This window comes from Ambystoma mexicanum, chromosome 5q, assembly GCF_040938575.1.
Source record: "Ambystoma mexicanum isolate Mex_15411 chromosome 5q, UKY_AmexF1_1, whole genome shotgun sequence".
In the NCBI taxonomy this organism is placed as follows: domain Eukaryota; kingdom Metazoa; phylum Chordata; class Amphibia; order Caudata; family Ambystomatidae; genus Ambystoma; species Ambystoma mexicanum.
In genome coordinates this window covers 940,564,108-940,588,085 of record NC_090933.1, presented here as the reverse complement: position 1 = coordinate 940,588,085, position 23,978 = coordinate 940,564,108, and the positions used below count along the sequence as shown (strand labels likewise).

At 50.2% G+C, this 23,978-nt stretch overlaps 1 protein-coding gene across 9 annotated transcripts in view; it reads left to right on the top strand.

The window, feature by feature from the left end:
* The window catches only part of UBR5 (ubiquitin protein ligase E3 component n-recognin 5), a 2,447,509-nt gene that overhangs the window by 1,795,355 nt on the left and 628,176 nt on the right, over nucleotides 1–23,978 (top strand). For all 9 annotated transcript variants that reach the window (XM_069621460.1, XM_069621458.1, XM_069621459.1 and 6 more), the window contains one exon: nucleotides 16,916–17,014. In XM_069621460.1, the coding sequence (XP_069477561.1) occupies nucleotides 16,916–17,014 (99 nt within the window). The remainder of the gene's footprint in view (nucleotides 1–16,915; nucleotides 17,015–23,978) is intronic.

The following is a 23,978-nucleotide window of genomic DNA, read 5'->3' as shown; positions in this document are numbered from 1 at the left end:
AGGATGCATTGACTGCACCCACACGATGTGGAGGACTGCTCCATTTGTCAAGCCTTCCCCCCAAAGTCTCAAAAGGATCACCAGATAAGGTTGGTGGCTTGGTTGGAAGAGGGTGCCAGGGGCTCTGACTCTGCGTCGGTCCGGTGTAATGCTTCTGCCAGGGTTGTCCGACCCATAGATCGCACTCCCTCTACAAAGATGTTGAGATCCCATGATGACACTTCCCGAGGGAGGAAACCTAAAAGGTTTTGACTGCCTCCCCATCGATCACCTTGGCAGCGGCCTAACATCCGTTCCAGTCTACAACTGCGTTGTCTACGATCACAACTATGGCGATAACAAAAAAACACTCATCCCACAAAACACTGGTCCCAATCTTTGGAGACGAGGGGTCCCTTGACGATCAAGATGCCTACCCAGTCTACGAGCCACAGGCGAACATCTTTGCTGATGCCAGTTGCTGTAACCAGGATTGATCTGCCTCCAAGGCCAGCATCTGCACTCTTGTCTATTCCACAAGCATCAGTGCTCACATCATTTCCTAGCAGCACGAGTGTGCACAAGGAGATATCCTTGCCTCTGTAAAAAAAACTGAACCACTCTTCACCCTGGTGCCAGCGAGACCTGCCCCGTTGATGGAAGTGTGTGTGTTGTCAGGAGATTAAGAGCCTAGGGAAGCTTTATTCTCCAGCAAGGGGTCTGGCATGGATCCACATGCTCATGACTATTCCTGTCACCGGACTGGGAATCCTCGGTAAAAGAATAAAATGTGTCACTTTCGCTTTAAAATTGTATTTCTCCTCTAAACCAATCACTGTCCTCTGGGTCATACTGCCCTCATCCAATGACAGCCTTTCCCTAAGCTCCACCACTGGTGGTCATCTTCAGCTTTTTACTGCATGTTTCAGTGTTGGGAGTCCTCTTAGTGCTCTCTGAGCTATTTTTCTAATATTTTGAGTTTTTGGTGAAATTTGAAAGTTTTTTTGACCGATTTTTGGAATCATTGATCGACGCAAGGTGTCATGATTCCTGCCCCTCATGTCCCCAGCCCTCCAAGATGTCAGGCTGGAGCCAGGCCACGATCATCTACATGGCCCTCAAGGGCCTCTCCATCCCTCCAAAGACCCACTTGGAGTCAGACTTGGCGCTTGTGGCACCAGACTCACTCCCGTAGGATAACATTGGGGATTGGACTTGTAGTGCATTGATGGGGACAAGATGGATGCCCCCACATATTTCGGTTCCCAGAACTGCATGTGCGGTCTAGTCTTTTGGGTGTGGTTCAGCCCAGAGACACCTGGGATACCCAGAGACTATTTAAGCCACACCCAGGCTGAGAAACATGCTTGCGTTTTCTGCACCTGCAGCGTGACACTCACCGTGTTCGGATCGGTCTCCAGTAGGCCTGCATCTTTCTTCTGCGCTCAGCTCCTGCAAGAACACAGTTAGGAACAGCCTTACCTTGCGGCACTTCTGCCCATCATTCATCGCTCCTTCTGTTCTGCAGGCATCTTCGGCGTGTCATTCCCATCCCGGCACGCCGCTTCAAAGGGAAAAGAACAGAAAAAAGGCATTAGTAAGCATTCTGCAAATCTTCGCTTATTTTTAAATACTGTACGAGCTTCAAATGCTTACCTGAATCCCAGCCGCTCTGGGGGAACTCTGTCTCCGGAACTTCTCATCCATCTGCAAGAGGGAAAAGACACTCCAGGTTAGCGTGGAAACATCTAGAGGCGCCGCATACCGCGCTTACCCACTGCATTTTTTGTTCATAACCGGCATCCACTCTGAAAATGTCGCGGCACCTAAAAGACACAGAAAAGAACTCAGTTCAATGCAAATACGAAAGGGATGCATCGCGCTCTCACTCACCTTCAGCGCTACTCATCTCAGCAGCACGCCGCCATCCCCGGACACCAGCCATCAGCTAAGGAAGGAAAGCAACGAAGTTAGAGAACTGTTCAAAAGACTCATTATACTTACCTGTCGGACTCTTGCCAGTGAAGTAACTAGGCAGCAACGGGCCTGCATCAATCAACGTGCCCCTGCGCTGAAATCAGGATGGAGAGTACACTATCCAAGAAAACAAGGTGAGCTGTGGATCAAAGGGAAGGGTTGGACCCCGGCGGAAGAGGTTCAAGCACACAGAGACAATAGGGAGCTAACTCTACCAATCCTGTGTTTCAGGCCCAGCGTCCAGTCGAATAGCCTCCAGGGAAGGGTTCGAGGCCGTAAGAGGTCAGAACAGGCCGAGTGACGTCCCTGTGGATACCAGGTGAGCGTTACATAAGGCCGACTCCCGGCAGCGGGGATCCGCTGTTGGTGAAGATCTTCCTACATCGATGATCTTTCATCAGGTCAGAGAAGGCCTAGGCTTGGGCCTACTTCATGCTTTTTCGCCATTGATATTGATATTTTATTTCTATCAAGCTCGCACACATGTGTTTCAGAGCGCGACTAAGCAAGGGAGGGGAACAGGGGTGAACAAAACAGCGATCTTACTAGGCCTAGTGACCTTGAGAACGCGCAAGTGCATGGGAGAGGGGGCTGGAGGAGTGCATGGAAGAGGGAGAAGTGGAAAGTGCGAAGCAGAGGAGAAGCAGATAAATAATAATAAATAAATAATAAAGGCAACAAACAGTGGTAATGCAGCCAGCAATTTGCAAGTACTAGGTTTAAGGCAGCAGACAGGGTAGGTCTGATAAGTGCAGGAAGAAAAAGGGGGGCTGTATGGGTACAGATACAGACCCCCAGTGCAAGGATTGGCCGGAGGCATTGCAGGAGGGTGGCAGGGTGAGCAGGTACCTGGGCCTAGAGGACAGAGGGTGGCCAGGTGCATGGTGCCAAGAGAGAACAGATCAGCAGGGGAGAGGGGGAGCGAAGGCAGAAGAAAAGAGGAAGGTCTTGATGTGCTTCCGGAACCAGAGAGGGTTCTCCTCAAGTTTTAGAGTGGCAGGGAGAGTGTTCCAGAGGTAGGCCCCAACCGTAGACGGGGATCTACCCACAACTCCTTAATTTGAAAAATGGCTGACCCTGAGGTAGTTGGAGGTAGAAGAGCGAAGAGCTCGAGAGGGGAGGTATTTGCAGATGGATAGCTGAAGTTATTTTGGACCCAGGCCCCAGAAAGCTGTGTGAACAATGTAGAGGGTTTGGAATTTAATCCTTTCATCCACTGGGAGCCAATGGAGATATTTCAGAGCTGGAGAGATACGATCCCAGGCCTTGAGGCCAAGGACAAGTCTCGCAGTCCTGTTCTGGATTACTTGCAGAGGGCGGAGAGTAGAGGCAGGTAGGGTTTGGAAAGAGGCTGTTAAAATAGTCCAACCTAGAGAGAACCAGAGCTTGGGATACCATGAGCTTCTGGGGGAAGGAGAGGAAAGGCAGAGTACCCCTGAGGAGGTGCAGTAGGAAGTTTGACTTTATAGAGACCTCAGAGATGTGTGCAGAGAAGGAAAGGGTGGAGTCAAAGATGACCCCGAGGTTCTTAGCCTCGCAGGTGGGGGTAGGAGGAGTGCCAAGGGAAGCCGGCCAGAGAGTGAGGGGAAAGGATGGCGAAGGTGTGCCCTTGAGGATCTCCATCTTGCTGGCATTCAAAGATAATTGGTGGCACACCAATCTTGAATGGCAGTTAGGCCATCAGAGATGAGAGAGGGAGAGGAGTTGGCCGAGGGCAGCCTGAAAATGAGTTGAGTGCCGTCAACATAGCACTTGAAATTTGAGCAGAAAATGGCAATGCAGTGCGCAAGAGTTGCCAGGTATTGGTTGAAAAGCCAGGGCGAGAGGTTAGACCCCCCCGACCTTGGCTTTTCAACCAGGGACTGAAAAGAAGAGATGCCTCCTCAAACTCTGCACAAAATGTGTGCTCAGGAATGTTTGTGGATGATCGACACCACAAATGTCTTTACTACCTGCATCCAAACCATGATGAGGAGGGATGTGAGGTCTGCCGTGGATTTTCAAAAAACCCCAAGAAGAATCGCTACAGCAAGCTGGCGGTGTGGCTGAAATTGGCTAAGGCCTCTGACTCAGCTCCTGGGCATGGCCATGCTTCCCACAGGAATGGCCGGTCCCATGATCATACTCCCTCAGAAAAGAGGTTGAGGTCCTTTGAGGATGCCCCGCCCGTTTCCAAAAGAAGGAAAGGATGCATGCCACTGATCCCACTGGGTTCACCGCATCTGTGGGTCCCGGCTCCGTAAGGTCAAAGTCACCATCACGAGCACATCCAAGGTGAGCCTACTGGAAAGGGGTACCCCTCTAAGAGAAAGTCCTTGACTCCATTGTCGAAACTCTGCTTGCCATCAGCGGACACGAGGACGAAGGAGATATCCAAAGTGGGCCCTTCACTGCCTCCATCAGCCTCTCGACCAGCCAAGGCAACACCATCATCGATGGCCCTGTCAACTGTCTCGTCTATGACCACTACTTCATCAAAAGGAGGGCAGATCACAAAGGTGTTGCCCACAGTCACAACGCCGGTTGCTCTGTAGGTGTCCCTGCCAGCATGGTGTGAGGTAACTGCTGCAGCTTCAGCGAAGACCCCTCGAAAGGGGGACAACGGCTGCTTACCCCCAGAATTCTCAGGAGAAAAGGAGTAGTGCTACGGCGACCCTTTAGCAGGGTTACTGAACAAGGGGCTGAGCCAAGTGTGCCGGGCACATTTATACAGGTTCCGATGAGGGTGACAACCTGCCGGAGGACTAGTATTCAGACCACGAAAGGGGCCAAGCGACCCTTGTTGGAAGGTGGGTCATGGCGGGGTGAAACCTCTCGTCGGTCTCCACAAGAGGCGTTCCTGGCCGGAGCCTCCCCCTCGCATTCCTCGTACACCTCAGCCCAGGGATGTTTCAATGGACATTCGGACCATGCTGCACTCACTAGTATCAAAAATTCAGCAGAGACTGCCGCCCACACCGGGCCCTGCTCCATCTGGAAGTCCTCCAAGACCTCCATCCGGAATCCCTTCTGGGCGCAAGCGCAAGTCAAAGGACCCTGCTGTTCTAAGGCGCCAAACGACGACACCACCACCGCCGCCTCCAACACAGGATTTCACCCCGACAGGGGATCCTGCCACGCACACAGACACAGGAACGGCGGCTACGAATATTGACGCCATGACTTGCTGCCAGCAGATGGAGAGCCAACAGGTGCGGATGACCAGCACACAGCCTCTCCCCTACCCTGGATGAGGTTGGCTCCTTCCACTCAATGATGTCCAGGGCCTCTGATCTTTTTCAACTGGTGCCTGAGGAGATGAAAAAGGAAGGTTTCCTTTATCAACGTCATGAATCCAGGCGAAAGACTATCAAGTTGGTCCCCTTGTTGAACGATATCTGGGATGAAGACCTAGCACTGTTGAAGAATTCGAGCACCGCCCCTCCTAGTCGGGACAGGCTTAAGAAGAAATGAGAGTCCTGGACTCGGCCCCCAAGTGCCTGAGGTACCAGCCTTCACCTGACTCTGTGCTTTCAACCGTGGCCAGGAAACGCTCTGCGAACCCGTCATCTTCATCCATGGTACACCCGGACCAGGATGGAAATAAACTGGACACAATGGGGAAGAGGATTATCTCTACGGCTGCCAGCACCATTAAGGCCACTAATTCCCTGGCCATTTTTTCCCGCAATGAGTGGGAGCTATGGTAAAGCTGGGCCCGATTCTGGACTTTCTACTTGAGGACAAGAAGGCAGAAGCTCTTGAGTTGTTCCAGGAGGAGGATGTAGCTTTAGACCACGCCATCACAATGGAGGGGGTCCTCGCGGACACCGGATTCCATCTGATTGGAAACAGAGTGTCTCTTCGCCGACCGGGATGGCTGAAAACCACCATCCTCAGGCCGGGCGCTCAGTAGAAGGTATTGGACATGCCATTTGACGGGCAAAACCTGTTGGGCAAGACGGTCAACAAGTCTCTTCAAATCATCAAGACTGGCACAGAGACAGCATATTTGCTGGGTAAACTGCAGCAATGTTGCACGTTGCATTTTCATTCCTCAAAGGGCTACACCACTCCTTATCAGCAGCCTTCCTGCTCCACGACGAGGCATACAGAGGTTGCTTGCAGGTATACGGCAGCAGAGGACAGCGGCGCCCGCGTGGCAGGGCCCCTGCACCGAAACAGGCATAGACCGGCCATGGAGTCTAGGCCCCCACTTGTGCACCCCAGTGGGAGCCCAGCTGGCGAGGTTCGTCAGCGCGTGTAAACCCATCATCATCGACAGATGGGAGCTGGACTCTCTCGGACAGGGGCACATCTTGGAGTTTCGACGCAGGTGTCCTCGTATTCCCCCTGTAGCTCGTCAAGAACAGCATGTGGCGCAGCTACTGCAGGAGGTCCACGCAATGTTCAAAAAGGGTGGGATACAACCTGTGCCCCAGCACCTCCCGGGTCCTGGGTGCAATCCAGGTACTTTCTGATCCCAAAGAAGACAGGAGTGTGGAGGCCGATCCTGGACCTGCGACGCCTCAACAAGTACTTGAAGTCCCAGAGGTTCAGGATGGTAACGTTGCAACACGTGCTCGGCCAACTGGAGGAATGCGACTTCCTGTTGTCTCTGGAGGATGCCTATGAACTTAGGGCACTTTAGTAACGTGCATGCAATGGATGGGTTCACAGAATAACTCGAAGTCCAAATAACCAAACCAACTCAGGAAAATGGCAAAGTATTGTGTTACTATCAATTATCTAAAACAGGAAGTTACAAAGGGCATTCACGGATGTTCGCTCAATTTATCTCAGCGATTCTTTTCATAAAACAAAGACTTTATACAAAAAATACATCAGGGGTGACGTCATGCTAGGTGGTAAATAATGAAAAACCTACTAGGGATTGTGATAAGCTTAAGGGGAACATCTACGTATGCATTGCATACAAACTGGAATTGTGATTGGCTGCCCACTGTCAGGTGCCTACCTCTAAAACATGTCATCTTCAAAACCATTAAGTACACGGTTTTCAATTGGTCTTCAAACTATAATGTCCTTCATTATACAGACCTCTACAATTGATTGGCATGCTTTTGCCATGTCTGGAACATTCGGTTCACTTGGCTCATATGCCCAGACCCAGGTGCAAGGAGTTGTACCTGACTCCATCTCCCCACCCAATTAGCCCAACATTACATTACCCAAGCCTTCTGCCATGAAGATTGTCTTTGAGCTTGGCCTTGCAAAGTGTCCTCGTCTCTGAGAATACGAGCACTCAATATCGTTGTTCTAGGACTTCAAGTTCAACTCTATTTCCATCTTTGGCTCATGTGACCGGAGACCACAATTTGGTACATTTTGCAGGTTTTAAATGTCTGAAATGAATAAAACTTGGCACTCTTGGTGTTCTTTCTTTGTACCTTAACAAGAGAAGATTCATCCTTTGCATGTTCACTCCTTTCAACAATAGATAACCGACCTTGGCTGCTTCAGTTTTGATACCAGGCCAGACAGTCTTGCCTTGCAGCTCTACGATTTCAGCTTATTCTTGCTGCCACACAATTCTCCCTTTCTTATTTATGGTTCCTGACTTTACTAAAATTCATGATAGCGATGTCCAGCTTCTATACAGTGGCGGCTTTGTCTGCATTCTATCTGATACATATAGCCAGCTTCTATGATGACTTGGTCTACCTTGCGTTTCAGCCTCTGTACAATTATTCAACGGTTGATTCTCTGCAGCAATTCGTGCATGTGTAATCTTCTTTTTCGCATTTTAAAAGTTCACTCGATTCTTCACTTCGCCATTAGTTTCTGTTGGATCCATGCATCCTCTTCAGTCAATATTTTGGGACGTTGCACGTGTCTCTTGTGATGTCACTAGCTTCTTTCTATGCTCTTTTTCAGATTCCTTCAGGGTGTTCCTCCCTCAGATTCTCGTCTCTTCGGGGATACATTCGATAGGGTTGTTTCAATGGGTATCTTCTTTCGAATATATGCTCTGGTATTGGCAAAACTGCTGCTGTCAAACACGGCACAATCTCAGACTTCCAACATATAGGAGGCAGGGGGGGGGGCGGTGGAGATTTCCTGCAGAGGCCTGCAACTGCTCCTCTACACCTACTTCCACATTCCCATTCATCGGAAACGCTGCAAAGGTCCTGGGGTGACCCTATCAGTTCATCACTTCCCTTTGGCCTGTCACTTCCCTTCGGCCTGAAATTGACCCAGAGGGTCTTCACGAAGTGCTTGGCTCTGACGGAGGCGCATCTTAGTCTCGAGGGCATCCATCTCTACCCTTTCCTGGACAATTGGCTAGTTTGAACCCGCTCCCATGCTCTGGCGAGCCAGCACACAGCAAGAACTGCATTTGCTGACGGATCTGGGATTCTCCATGAATTATCCAAAGTCCTTCTTGGAGCCATTGCAGAACGTTCTGTTTCTGGGAGCCCGGCTCAACACAGTGACCTGCCTGGCATCTCCCTTGGAAGAGAAGGGTGGTAGTCGTCCTAGGGAAGGTGCAGCACCTGTCGTCGGCACGGTCGGCTACTGTGCGAGCCGTCAAGTCGCTGTTGGGCATAATGTCCTCCTGCATCAACCTCATCCTCCTTTACAGACTACAGATGAGGCCTACCCAGGAATTTCTGGATGCGATGTGGCTGCAAGTCTCAGGGTCCTGGATGGAAAAGATCACCCTCAATGAGGAGTTCCGCCAAGCAATACAGTGGTGGGGCTTGCACTCTCATCTCATGCAAGGGGCTCCATTCCAAGTACCTCCTTACCAGGAGACAGTCACAATGGTTGCTTCTTTGGAAGGTGGGGGGCTCACACCAGACAGTTGCACGCAGAGGCCTCTGGCTGCCGGTAGAAAAGACACTTCACATCAATGTCCTGGAGCTCTGGGCCGCCATCTGGGCCCTCCAGTCCTTCCTGCCATCGCTGAGGGGTAAGGCGGTGAGGATCTTCACGGACAACATCACCACCATGTTCTACGTCTGGAAGCTGGGCGGGACGCGCTCTGTAGCGCTCTCCAGGGAGTACGAGGATCTCTGGCACTGACCCATTTGTCAGAACATGTGCCTTATCCCTTTTCACCTATCGGGCACTAAAAACACCATCGCACACTCTCTCACCAAGGAGCTACCTTCTTGCCATGAGTGGGTGCTTCGCCATGACCAGGTGGATCTTCTATTCCACTAATGGGGTAACCCCAGATCAACCTGTTCATGACGGCAACAAATTCCAAGTGTTCGAAGTTCACCAGCAGGTTCCTGCAGCCGAGGAGCATGGAGGATGCATTCTTGTTCCTCTGGGAGGGACTATTCCTATACGCTTTTCCAACACTCCTACTACAAGTGATCAACTCTCAGACCGTGTCACTGCAGGATGATGCTTTGGTGTGGCTGCGGCCAATCTGGTATTGAGACCCGCTACGTCTATTGGTGGTACCATCCATCAGACTGCCACTACCTAAGGACTTTCTCTGCAGGGAATGAGGAACGATTCTGCACCACGACCCAGCGTCGCTGAACCTCAGGGCCTGGCTCCTGCAGCCCTAGAGTTTGGACATTCTCCAGCATGGGGTCTGACATGGATTCACATGCTCATGAATATTCCCTGTCGTCAGGTCGGGAATCCTCGGTGAAAGAAAAAAACTGTTTTGCGTTTGTTTATAAACTGTCTTTCTCATAAACCAATCATTGCGCTCTGGGACATACTGCCCCAGCCAGTGACTTCCCTCTCCCTAAGCCCCTCCTCTGGGAGTCTTCAGATTTTTACTGCATGATCAAGTGTTGGGAGTCCTCGTGTTTCGCTCTTCTGGCTTTCTGTGTTTTTCGCACTTTTTTTGGTAGGAGAACTTAATTGAGCCCGTGTGCTCCATCGCTTATCCATTCGATTATTGGGGATCCGTTTTTCGGCATCTTTCATCGCCCCTCAAGGGCAAAAATCATTGAGTGTTTATTCTTGGAAGTTTCCAGAAGTCCATCAGGCCTATACCGCGCCGGATCATGTTGGAAAAGGACAGAGCTTCCCTCTTCAAGCTATGCACCAACTTCGGTTTGCGGAATGTTTTCACGGACAAGCATTCCCCGTGCCTGTATTGTCTACACCCGACGCACAAGGAAGAAGATTGAGATCTGCCGTGGCTTCTCCAAGCACACAATGAAGGACCGACACATCTGACTGGCGACGTGGCTTAAGGCCAAGGCCTCTACCCCGTGTGGTCCACAAGGGCATTCCTCATTCGGATCCAGCCAGCCAGAGTGGGCTTCTAAGTCCTTTGAGGGAGCTCCATCCCTGGGGGCCCAAGAAAAGGCCAAGCACTGCGAGTCCGCTTCCGCCGGGGTGACTGCACAAGCGGTCCCACCATGGTCGGGGTGCATTCTCCGTCTCCATCAACCTCAATCTCCAGCCATCACTCCCGCTCTTTGTCAAAGAGAAAGTCTGCTGCCCCGGGGAAGCTGCGAGAGAAACCGAAGGCCAAGCAGGACAAGGTGTCCGTGCTGCCAGCCAAGGCCCAGGTGGTCCAGGCCAAGACGTCCTCTTCCATAGAGATGGTTGCTGCCGTAAGGGGCTGCCCTGGCCCAGGGTACCCTGGTGGTGGCCAGGATGGCGCTCCCACCCAGGTGGGCAGCATCGGCCAAGCCAGTGGATAAGACTCCAGAGAGGAGGATACCGGACTTCAGCCCAAAGCCGACCCCTCAGAACGCAGATAAGGGGGAGTGGGGTGAAAGAGCTAGAGGGCACAGAGAATTCTTCATCCGACGAGGAAGACATTGCTTCCGTCCACACCATCCCGGAGGAGATGGGCGACGAGAACATCAAGGGGTCGCCCGCTGGAGGCGGCAGCGATGACCGTGTAGGGAGCGACGACATAGGCGCTGGGCCCAGTGGCCCTACCCCACGGGCACCACTCAGAGACCTGTCGCAGGATTTTCTCTTGACCCTCGACACACTGGTGTCAGAGATTCAGAAGAGGATGCTGACGGCACCACCAGCGACGACCCCATTGACCCTGGGGCCACCACTGCCGAAGAAAAGCAGGAGGCACCCTACCTCTCCACTCCAACCGTTACTGCCTTTGCCCCCTAGGGACACAGGGACAGACACGGCTACGACGGACACAGAGGACTGTGGACTCTCTTAAGACACAAAGGCTTGACCGCTGGGTGAAGTGGGACCCTTCCACTCCATGATTGTTAGGCTGAATCCTGTGCAGTGCCCTTAGGGACCACTACACACAAGACTACAAATGGTAATAAAAGTTTACCTTTGGTCCAAGCCTGTACTACTATGTTAAAGTGGTAGCAGTAGCAGAGCAGCCAGGCTTATCGCAAGAGTATATGAGCAGTAGCAGAGATTACACAAAGGGACTACAATTACTGTGACTCAAGCAAACACTGACTCAAGGTTTCAGGTAAAAAATAGAAGTACATTTATTTTTTAAACCGTTTGTTATAAACACATCACCTCTATTGATTCAAAACCACACGTAAAATATACTACAACAAACCAATTCACTTTGTCTGGTATAACTCAAGGTAAGTACCCTATGTTTTAAGAGACCGATGTTGTGAAACAGAAGACGTTAGAGGGAATACATATACGATAACTTTTTGACAGTAATGACAGTTTGGTCTTACTAAAGAAACGCGTATCCGCGGCATGAAATGTTACCGGGGCAAAAACACACTTAGCACCTGAGATATCCAGAGAGAGTTGGGGGCAAAAATCATAGGCAATACTTTTGTCAAGGCAGATGGATTCGGAGAACACTCTTGAATTTCTGTCCATGAGTCAATAGGCCGGAGCCAGTGTCCAGTGGAACCGGGTTCCTGTTGAGGATCACAGTCGGACAGTTCACGATTCAACATAGCCAGGAGTACTTGGATATTGTCAATGGAGGAAGCAAAAGTTATAAGAAGGAGGGAAGATTTGGGCAAGCCTTTTAGGAGGACAAAGGGATTCACCCGAATTCCTCAAGCAGAACACAGTACCTAATTCAATGAAGAAGCTGGTGCCATGGCAGTTGCTCCTGGTAGTTTCCTGCAGAACCACGGTTCCTGGAGCTTCGGCAAGGACGACGACGTCTGGAGGGGTCAGCGACAGTGAATAAAAGGTGCACTCCTTAAAAACAGGAGAGGCTCTTCAGATGGCTATCCGGACCACTATAGCAGTGTGCAGCGATTTCAACCATGAAGAGGATCCTCTGGCTGTAGATGAGCTGGTTATCCCCACCAGGCTCAGGGGAAGAAGACTCCGGACTGGATCTTCTCTGGTCGTCGAAGGGTAGATGGCTCAGGACTGCAGCAGGGCTTCACCGGGATGGGATAGTTGCAGCAGCCGACTTCTTCTCCGCTTCTCTTCGGTTCCTTGTAGTTCCAGTGGCGACTCTGACTTCTAGCCCAAGAGTTCTGCCTTTTATGCGAAAATCCCCCATTCACGCAGCAGGGGGGTTGTCCAGCCGGGACAACCACCTCAGCCAATCATGGCAAAGTGCGACTTGGGTTTCCTAGGATACCCTGTGCAGGGGGTGACTACACCCCTCCCTCACATTCAGCCCACCTAGACACCCACGTGCCTAGAGAAGGGCTTCTTGGCAGAAGCCTGCCAAAGGACAGTGAGCAAAGAAGGCAAACCTGGTTTGCCACGCAAAGTAAAACACAAGAAGGACTTTAACAAAAACAAATTGCGAATAAACCCAACTGGAGCCAAAAGAAAAAGCATTTGGTCAAGCAGGTTTAAAGTTCGAGGCTAATATAATAGCCTACAACAATACCACGTTTGCAACAGCACAGTCCGTCCTTTCGTCCCTCAGGCGGGAAGCCGGGGAGGTCTTTGAAGAGTGTCAGCGGTGGATTGTGCTCTTACCGGCAACACTCCTGTTCCACGACCCATGACGCCTACAGGGGTCGTTCCACGCCTTCGGAAGTGGCAGTCGTCATCAAGGCTCCCAGGGCGGCGCACTGGCCTCCAAGCAGGACTAAACCGGTCATGGCATCGGGCCCTGCACCCCGGTGGGAGGCCTTGCTGGCAAACTTCATCAGCTCATGGGAAAACATCCCCACGGATCAATGGGTGCCAGACGCTCTCGCCCACGGACACACTTTGGAATTTCAGCGAAAGTGTCCGCGGATACCACCGATGGCCTGGCAGGAACAACACATCCCTCAGCTCCTGCTGGAGGTTCGGGCCATGTTAAGAAAAGGGGTGATAGAGCTGTTCGGAAGCGACTCCGGGGCGCCAGAGTTTACTCAAGATATTTTCTGGTAAGAAAGAAGACTGGGGGCTGGAGGCCCATCCTTGATCTACGACTCAAGTTCCTCAAGTCCCAGAAATTCAGGCTGTCGCGTAGCAGCACATACTCCGCCAACTGGAGGAGGGAGCATTTCTGTCATCATTGAATCTGCAGGATGTGTACTTCCCCGTTCACGTAAAACATTGCAAGTTCCTGCGCTTCGTCGTACAAGGGAAGCACTACCAGTTCAAGGCTCTCCCCTTCGGACTGAAGTCGGCACCCAGAGTCTTTATGAAGTTCCTGGCTTCGGTGGTGTCCCATCTGCAACTACAGGGAATTCATGTGCACCCTTACCTCGATGACTGGCTCATCAAAGTCAAAGGACATCACTGTCGATCACACAGAGAGGACCGTCCGGCTGCTGACGGATCTGGGTTTCTCGGTGAACTATGCAAAATCCTGCTCGACTCCATCTCAGAACACGCTGCTCCTGGGGTCCAGGTTTAACAGTGTCCTGTCTGTCGGCTCCTTCAGAGGAGAGGATAGCAGCCATTTTGGGCATGGTGCAACGGGTGTTCGCCCTGAGGATCGCCATAGTGAGGACCATCAAATCGCTGCTAGGCATGATTTTGTCATGCATCTACCTGGGGCTCTGCAGATTGCGGATGCGACCGCTCCAAGAATTCCTGGACTCCCGTTGGATTCAGGTGTCTGAAAGCTTAAAAGACAGGATTGTGCTTGACAAGGAGTTCAGTCGAGCGATAAGGTGTTGGGACGTGCGCTCCAACATCACCGGAGGCACAGATTTTCAGAGCCCTCCATACCAGGAGACAATCATGTCAGATGCTTCCCTGGAAGGGTGGGGAGCACACACTGGACGTCTCCACGCCAGAGGCCTGTGGCTGCAGGAGAAGGTGCTACACATCAACCTACTGGAACTAAGGGCTGTGTTTTGGGCCATCAAGTCATTTCTTCCATCCCTCATGGGAAAATTGATGAGGGTCTTCACGGACAATACCACCACAATGTTTTACATCCGGAAGCAGGGGAGCACCAGATCCCCGGCGCTTTCCAGAGAGGCGCAGGTGTTTTGGCACTGTGCCGTTGCCCAGGGGATGTTTCTCATTCCTTTCCACCTGGCGGGAATAAAAAACACTGTCACTGACTCCCTCAGCAGGGAGCTATGCTCTTTCCACAAGTGGGAGCTTCGGCAGGATCAAGTAGACAGCCTCTTCCTCAAGTGGGGCAGTCCCCAGATCGATCTGTTTGTGACGGCGGCAAACACCAAGTGCCGGAGGTTCGCCAGCAGTTTTCCCCAGCCGAGGAGCATGGGGGGGGGGAGCATTATCCTTTCCTTGGGACGGCCTGTTCCTGTATGCGTTCCCTCCGTTGCCGCTGCTACTACGAGTCATCAATCAACTCAGACAGTGCCGGTACAGGATGATCCTCACCGCACCAGCGTGGCCAAGACAAATCTGGTACCCGGACCTTCTCAGCATATCGGCGTCCCCTCCAGTCAAGCTACCAGTGGTCGTGGATCTTCTCACCAGGGAAGGAGGCGCAATCCTGCACCAGGACCCAGGATCGCTGAACCTGAAGGCCTGACTGCTGCAGCATTACAGTTTGATGGCTACGAGCTGCCTGCAGACTGCAGGGAGGTCCTCGCCAGGGCGTCGTCAACACTGAAGTGCTACAGACACAAATGGAAGCGTTTTGTGACTTGGTGCCGGGCGCAGAAGATTAACCCTCTGAGGGTCACGGCCCCCCAAGTCCTTCCGTACTTGTCGTTGGCTAAGTTGGGGCTGCCGCACGCCTCCATCAAGGTGCATCTGGCGTGGGAACTCAAAGTGGTGCTGACGAAGCTAGTACAGGCCCCATTCGAGCTGATGCATCAAGCCCCGCTCAAGTTCCTGTCTTGGAAGACTGCTTTCCTCGTGGCCATCACCTCTGCCAGGAGAGTAGGTGAAATTGAGGCCCTGTCTAGCCAGTGGCCCTACTTGACTTTCCACGAGACGAGGGTGGTGCTACGGACGCACCCCTCCTTCATACTCAAGGTTCTGTCTGAATTTCATCTCAGCGAGCCCTTGGTGTTACATGTTTTTTCTGACTTTCATCGCCGGCTGAAAGGACTTTGCACTCGCTAGATGTGGCTTGAGCGCTGATGTTTTATGTGGCCCGCACAAAGAGTTTACGGAAGACTTCCCAGCTTTTTTTGAACTTTGGTCCTGTGAACCATAGGAAGGCCTTGTCCAAGGCTTGCATCGCCAGGTTTCTCCTGCTGCATCACTCATTGTCACCAGGCTGGCCGAGAGCCCACTCCACCAGAGCCATCGCAGCAACAATGGCTTTTTCTCTCTGGTATTCCTCTGCTTGACATCTGCAGGGCTACTACGTGGAGGTCCACTCACACCTTCATGACATTCTATTGGGTTACTAGAGATGAGTCCCAGGTCGGCCAGGTGGTGCTCGCAACCTGTTTGCTTGAAGAGTCTGTTCCAGGTGTAACTGTATTGCTTCTATTGAGCCTTGCCACCTCCCTTGTTTGTGTATATGTACTGCTGTGTAATCATATTCATGATCATGTGAATCCATGCAAGACCCCATGCTGGAGAAGGAACAAGTTATTTAACTGTAACTCCTGGTCTCCAGCATGGGTCTTGCATGAATTCACATGCAAATCCTCCCTCCTTCCCCTCTGTGGCTCTTCTTGGTTCATACTGCCACTGTACATGCTCTACCAAATCTGAAGATGGCACCAGGGGTGGAGCTTAGGAGGACGAGTATCAGTGGCTGGGGGCAGTATGACACAAAGGACAATGATTGGTTATAGACAATCAGTTTAAAGCAAAACTGCTTTCTTTTTTTACCATAGATTCCCAGCCTGACAGGGAATATTCATGAGCATGTGAATCCATGCTAGACACATGCTGAAGAACAGAATTACAGGTAAGTAACTTGTTCCATCCGGTGCGTAGGAAGGAGCTGGGTTGCTCCCCCTAGTGGCGGATGAGTTGCCAAAGAACAGCTGCGCTGAACAATGTATGGGAGGAACATCCATCAGAAAGAACTTTACCAATTTGTTCTTTACAACATAGCAGGCAAATCCGCCACAGAAGATCTGAGGGCACAATCAACTAGAGGAGTGTACCTTCCTCAGGTCTGCTGAGGGAAGTACCTTTCACAGATAATTGCCAAGCAGCATCGTGGACCTCCTTCCACATGTTTGCGAAGCATTATTGCCTGGACACATGTGGACGGTCATGATGCCCGATTCGGCAGAGCAGTATTAGAAAATGCTTTGTAAAAGGAATATGATGTGACTGAATGTGCCCCATCTCCAAAATGAACACTGGTATGGGAGTCTATATAAGATGAGGAATCTGTGGGAGGAACAATCCGTTAGAAGAACAAATAACTTACGCCTTGTAAGGTTCTTTCTGATGGATGTTCCTCCCATGGATTCCTCATCGCCCTCCCAACCTGCCCCTCAAACCGACTCTGAAGCTACGCGGTGCCTCCTGTTGGACAAAAAGTTTCAGCTATAGTGCTGCTGCACAATACATCTAAGATGAGGAATACATGGCATGAAAATCTATCAGTTTACCAACAGTAAGTAATTTGTTCTTTTTAGGCAAACAATCACCATTTTTTTCAAAGAGCTGTGTGCACTTTCATTATTTTAGGTATTAAGAATAATATATTTCAGATTGTACACATTGAAATATGTATATTTCTAATTTTTTAATGCAGATCTTGACCGAATTGGGTGGCTTTGAAGTGAAGGAGTCAAAATTCCGCAGAGAAATGGAACGAATTAGAAACCAGCAAACAAGGGATTTAGCATTAGAGGTACACTATCATAAGACATCATTTGAGTTATGCTTTTAATAACAGTGTTTTATTGTGTAATTTGGCCTATTAACACAAGTTTTATTTTTAGGGTACCTGCCAGCCTTTCATCAATATGCACATGGTGACTTCCCTTATTTTTTAGTCCTTCACAGTAGCAATAGAAATGACATTTCCTAGAACTAGGTGGTAGTAATAGTGCATATTGTGTCGAAAGCTGTGAAAGAGAACACTATTTCTGTAGGTTTATTTCAGGCCACAAAAAGTCAAGTAAGATTCAAACTTTTGATCTGTGATGTCCTACTTCCATTGATTACTGTTGTGACAAGGTTATTCAAGGAGACACAAGACAAATCGAATCTATTTTCATTTATAATTATAAAAATGGTGTTGTGAAACCAGGTAATTAGTGTTGCACTCTAGTTGGAATCTGTGTAAACTTTTCCCCAGCCATTGAGGGGGCTCCTAAAACCCTACTCCAATCTGACTATGCCAATAAGTCGTAATGCAGTGCCAATTCACAAAAGTGAAGTCACCCTTACTGTGTCTGGTCTATTCATGTTCTACTTCCTAGGTGACCTAGCAGGGTAATCTGATCATTCTGCTGCCATTTTCCTCCAGATGACACTTTCGCTGCCTTTTTCTCACTCGCCTGTCTCCTCTTCTCCTCCTCTCATTTTCACCTCCCCCCTCTTAAGATGGATTTCCAAAATCGGCCAGGGTGCAGAGGGGGCTTTAGGAGGCCACCCCAAATTGTAAAAGTGGAGACTTTATTAGGGAGACAGTTTATCCTAACCAAATCAAGGTAGGTAGCAGGATGGCAAGATATAGTCTCAGGAAAGGTGTGAGTACACACAGAGCAACACCAATAATTCCAGTTAGGCCTGCAAGTATGAAAATATACAATCCGTTTGTTAGGCCTTTCAATTGCACACTAAGCAAGTAAAACCTCTAGTCACATATTGTCACACCAACTCTTTCAAACAGATATACACATTTACCCATAGGAGATATAGAATAGCATTTGATTCAATAACCACTCTAACTCGGGTAAGTACACGGATGCATTAAAAATAGTAAAGACGCTTTAGAGTAACCATAGAATAGCTTCCCTAGCTCTTTGAAAGTACAACCAGTCACCAGTTCCAAAGTTGTACTTCATGGGTGGGTTTCTATGCCAGTTATTATGATTAATCAGAGTCAAAAACTTCAAGTTCAGGTAAGTAAACCTACTCATTCATTGGATTGCCTTCTTCCCTTATATTCCTCATCAGATAGATATACATTCCAGCGTCAGGTGCTAAGAAAAACTTTTGATAGTGGGAGTAGTGCACCTCAACTCGGCTGTCGATTCGTCTTGCCTCGTTCGCACCAAGGGCATAGTAAATGGGTAATGTTGGAGACTTTCATTCGATGTGTGAGAACCCAGTCAATGGTATGACCATTAACATGGGTTGGCTCTTCGATCAATTGAGTATAATTAGTAGTGTTCAATGCAGAACAAAGAGATTTGTCTATGATTTTTATCCTCAGCCCAGTAGTTATAATCGTAAAGGATAACGATGGTAGATGTAGTTTTCGTGATAATATTGACAAGAGCGAGAAATTGTTCTTTGAACAAAGGCATATTATTGGGTGGTCTATAAATAGTAAGAATTGCCACAGAAGTATTATCTGTTTTAACCTTCACAAGTAGACTCCCGCACCCTTCAATCTCCAGGTGAGTGACCATATGACAGACCCCCCCCCCCCCCCCCAGCTCCCCTTTGGCCGTTACGATCAGCCCTGAAGATATTAAACGTCTGGGAAACTGAATTCAGAGCTGCCATATTAGTTGACTTGTTAAACCATGTCTCTTATGGCCATTAGATGAATATCAGAGTTCTCCAGCATGGGGTCTGGCATGGATTCACATGCTCATGAATATTCATCGTCGTTAGGCTGGGAATCCTGGTAAAGAAAAAATCAGTTTCGTTTCTGAACTGTCCTTCTCCTAAGAACCAACCGCTGGTCTCTGGGTCATACTGCCCCCAGCCAATGACTGCCCTCTACCTCATCCCCTCCTCTGGCAGCCATCTTCAGATTTTTACCGCACGTTCAAGTGTTGGGAGTCCTCGTGCTATAGCTCTCGAGCTTTTACTGCGTTTTGCGACTTTTCAAAGAGTTTCATCTCATTTTTTTGGTCAATCGAGACTCAAGCTCCACCGTTTCTACTTCCGATCAACGGTGACCCGTTTTGGAATTTCCTACGCCCCTCAAGGGCGAGGTTTTCGTCGAGTTTCGCTTCTTGGAGGATTCCAGAAGATCTTTGAGGCCTACCGCACGTGGACATGGCCCAGGACAAAGGAAACACGACGCCTGGATCCAAGCTGTTCAGGAGCTTGCTTTGATGCGGATTGCAGAATGTCTTCAAGGAGGACGAGAATTCTAGATGCCTCTACAGCCTTCACAAAGACATAACGCATGTGGAGAAGGACTGTGCATTTTGCTAGAACATGTCGGAACGGACTATGAGGGATCGCCGTATCCGCCTCACCAACTGGCTGGCAGGGAAGAGCCCAGCGGTAGGTGAGAAGAAATCTGAGCGGTCTTCTATGACCTTTTGAGGGCGCTCCCGCGACGGGGGCCCAACAAAAGGCAAAGCACCGCGGGCACCGGGAGCGCCGATCATTCGGGCTCCTCGGTTGCCAGGCAGGGCGCACTTTCACTGACGCCATCAACCACGAGCCAACGCTCTGGCTCGGGGAAGAGGAAACCAGAGAATCCGGGTAAGCTTCTGGAGAAGTCCCGGGCGATCCCCACGGAGACAGCCGAGGGGGAGCGAGGCGGTGACCCTCCCCCCAAGGTGAAGGCCTCAAGCCCGTCCAAAGTCGTGAAGGCCATGATTCACCCGGTTTAGGCCTCTATCGAGGGAGTCGTGGCGGCCCTGGCGAAGCCTGTGGAGGCTACCGCAGTGGAGGCAACCTCGGGGCCAAGAGTTTCCCTGCCATCGCGGAGGGAATCCTCTTTTCAACCCATCAATAAGACCCCTGTGAAAACCCTGATGGAAAAAGAGGGACGGGGCTGGTGGCCATCACGGACACAGATACAGCCTCTCAAGAGGAGCTGGCTGGAGTCACGAAGATCCTGAACAAGAAGTTCGAGGAGTTCTGGTCCCACGGGAGGGATCCCGACGAGGCAGACGAAGAAAGCGACGGTGGTGCCGACGAGGAGCCCATGGAGGCGGAGGATTCCACTCCCCAACCGTCGCGCCCATCGCAGCCGGTGCCTGGGCCACAGGACAACTCGGGAGCAATCTTGATGGCGATCCAGGCCTTGTGCACGGAGATAAGGACAAGGTTGCCCGTACCCCTAACGGACGATCCAGCGGAGCCTGGACCGTCGGGAAGCCCTCCAAGCAAGCGGAGGAGAATTCATCCCCCCGCCCTTCCAGCCTTCACAGCTTTCATCTCCTTCCCCTGATCCGAGGGATGACACAGGAACAGAGACGGCCACGACGGGGACGGATGACGACGGTGGTGACGATGGGATGGGCCTTCCAATACCCACCTCCTCGGACCTCCCCGCCAGCCGAAATTGGCTCCTTCCACGCCATGATCGGCAGGGCATCCGAGCTCTTCCAGCTCTGCCCCGAGGAACAGAAGGAAGGTTTCCTCTAGCAACGGTGTGAGGCCACGAGGAAGCCGGTCCTCTCGGATCCATTGCTCGACAACATCTGTGAAGAGGGGCTGTCGCTCCTGAAGAACCTGTCCACGACTCCTGCCAAGAGACCGGTACGAGAAGTAGTACCGGGTTCCGGATTCCGCCCCCATGTGCCTTACGGCGCAGCCGACCCCAGATTTGGTCATCTCTGCAGCGGCCAAGAAGAAAGTGGCGGGGGCAACGGCTTCAACTTCGACCTCCCCGCCTGACGGCGAGGGGAAGAAACTGGACGCCATGGGACGACGGGTCATCTCGTCGGCGGCGACGACGATTAAAGCGGCCAACGCCCTTGCGATTGTGGCCCGCTAGGACAGGGAGCTGTGGTTTAAGATCGCTCCCCTGCTGGACTTGCTCCCGGATGACAAGAGGGCTGAGACCCTGGAGATCCTACAGGAAGGCGAGGTGGCGTCGGACCACGCCATAACGGTGGCCACGGACATTGCTGACACCGGTTCCCGCCAGATGGGCAACAGCGTTTGCCTTCGCCGGCGTGGTTGGCTCAAGGCAACTGATTTCTGCCAAGATGTGCAGACCAGAGTTCTTGACATGCCTTTCGACGGGAACAACCTGTTTGGCAAGACAGTGGACAAGTCACTGCAGGCCATTAAGGCCGACACGGAGACGGCTCGGGCCTTGGGGGTTTTGCAGCAACGACGGCACCCCTTTCAAAACTCCGGAGGCAAGCAAGGTGCCTCCAAAGGGTTGGGCGGCGGCTCCTCGACGTCCAGCCAGGTGGCCCGCTACTCTTCGCAAGAGGACTACATCCACGACAAACTCGTTCACTCGAATTTCAAGAAGGATTCCCCAAGACTAGGACTCTGGGACCTTAGAACAACTATTGGTCATTTTCCATGCAGATCCTGTTCTGTCTGCCAATTTACAAAAAAACTCAAGGAGTTCAATATTGGGCCGAAAATTTTGACCCTATCATCTATGACAAACTGTAAAGCCAAACAAGCAGTGTACTGCATCCAATGTACCTGTGGTCTCCGATAAGTTGGACAAACGTCTCGTCCAGTTCACATTAGAATTTCGGAGCATTGTTCAAGAATTCGGTGCCGGACAGAATCCGCACCTCTTGTAAGTCACTACATTGAACTACAGCATTCTGCCAATGCCAACCACATTTTTTGGTGGATATTAGACGTAGTCAAAAATACTCCCAATGTGTCCCGCTGTCTTCTTCAGACGGAGGCACGCTGGATTCACCGCTTATCCACCCATACCAACAGGCTGAATGAGGAATTCTTCCCCATATCCTGAGCATTTTTTCTGCTCCACCCCCCCTTTTCCCTTCCTCCTGCTTTAAACCACCTAGTCTCTCTGCGGTTTCTATAATCTTTATCCAACCACACCAATAAGAGCAGACTGAGGCTATTTAAATTGGAATTTACTGCAGACAAGCTGCTCTCAAAATTGTGCCTCTCGCATTCATTTTTACTTGACCTTGATACTCGCTAAGTAAACATTGCCCAGTCTCAACTTTCTCTGCACTTGCCCGTGATCCATTTGCTCGCCTGCCTTCATATGCGATTTTGCACTCTTCATCTCCCTTGATATTTTACGACTGTGAATTTTTCCGGGAATACTTCCCGATTTGTGTCTGGCTTCATGAGCCTTAGCATCACTCATCAGACATTCACGTAACCGCAAGCCTCTCTTTAGGCCTGCGGGTTTACTTTATCGTACCACTGTACCCCTGACGCATGAGCGGCGTTGGATTAGCCATCCAGGGGTTGGGCCGCCATCATCCAATCAAATTCACCGGATCGGAGGCATGTCGGCCTCCAACCAATCCAGTCTCTTGTTTGACGAGACCCAATAGTAGGCGGTTTTTCAAACCACCGCCCTCTCCTTAGGCTCTGCGTTCTGCAACTTGCAAGCATACGCATTCGAGCGTCTTGCAGTGCCGGACGGATTCAGTCACCAGCGGTAAGATTTTCAGCTCGTTTTTCAACCTAAGACTGTCACCAACCCCGTCCGGTTTTGCCGTTTTTTTAAGCCTTTTAAGTTTTTAAACACTTCTGTTGCAAACAAACCCCTCCTTTTTTATGACCCGGATTTCGGGCTGTACATTTCATTTACGCCTCTTTTTGCTTCCTTTTTTCAGAGACAGCACTTGTCGCTCTCTCACCTTCCCCTTTGAAGGCAGGAGGTTGTTTGCCTTTCACATCAAGCACCACAGCTAACCATTAGCTGGGTTCAACGTCACTTTGCTCTTCAAGGTAGGCAGATGCTAATTCTCACTGGGCTAACAAGCACTTATGTGCCTTTTTAAATTTCTAGTCAGGCATATTTACATATATTCGATTATCCACAGGTTCATCCCTTGATGCCAACCACTGGTCCTAGGACTCATCCCATGTGTATCGAATAACGCTTTTTCAGGAACATATCCTTTGCAGCGTTCACCACAAGCATTCATTGACAGGTAGTTCTGAAATGAATTTTAAAAACTCTCCTGCCACTAGCATCTTTTTCGAACCCGTGTCTCTGCATCTTTCTCTCATTTTTTACTTTTTAGAGAGCGGTTTCTTTTCCAATGCAATCCCCTCTGATGTAGTCCTGTCGTGGGTCATCCCGGAACCACCCATCCAGGCGCCCTGCACCGGGTTCTCCGGCCAACAACGCGCCTGGCTTTCCCTGCATACCCACAGTCAATCGATTTGGTGATTTTTGTGCCTCTAGGCTTCTGACTTTCTCTCTAAGCAATCTCAGTAGTAACCCAGAAAGGGTCCATTTGTTTAATTTGGCAGACCTGTCAATAAATTGAAGGACATAGAACAACCCTAATTCTGCCAATCCTTTGAAAACAACTTGTGCAGTGGCTAAATATAAGCCATAAATAGGAATGTTGGCTTAGGTTCAGGTCACCACTCAGCATTGTAAGCATTTTGTCCGTTTTCTTTCAGTGTTCTCTTTTGTTTATTCTGTTTAAAAATTCAAAGAAAAACCTATATTTGTATTCCTGTGTTTTCAACTATTAACCTTCTAACTAATAGACAAATGCATTTATATGTTTATCACATTGTTTTTTCTTTAGCTGTTCATGTATCATTCATATCTTTTTGTTAAATAAATATTTTCACTGTTTTTCAAAAATGAGACTACCCTGATTGCTTTGAGTCTGTAACAGCCTACAATCTATTGGAGTGATACCCTTGCGGTACACTCAATATAAATAACTTTTTACTTGAACAAATTTCTAAATTGAATTTACAGCAGTACACACCCTATTGGTTTAGTATAGTTCTTAGTCCCT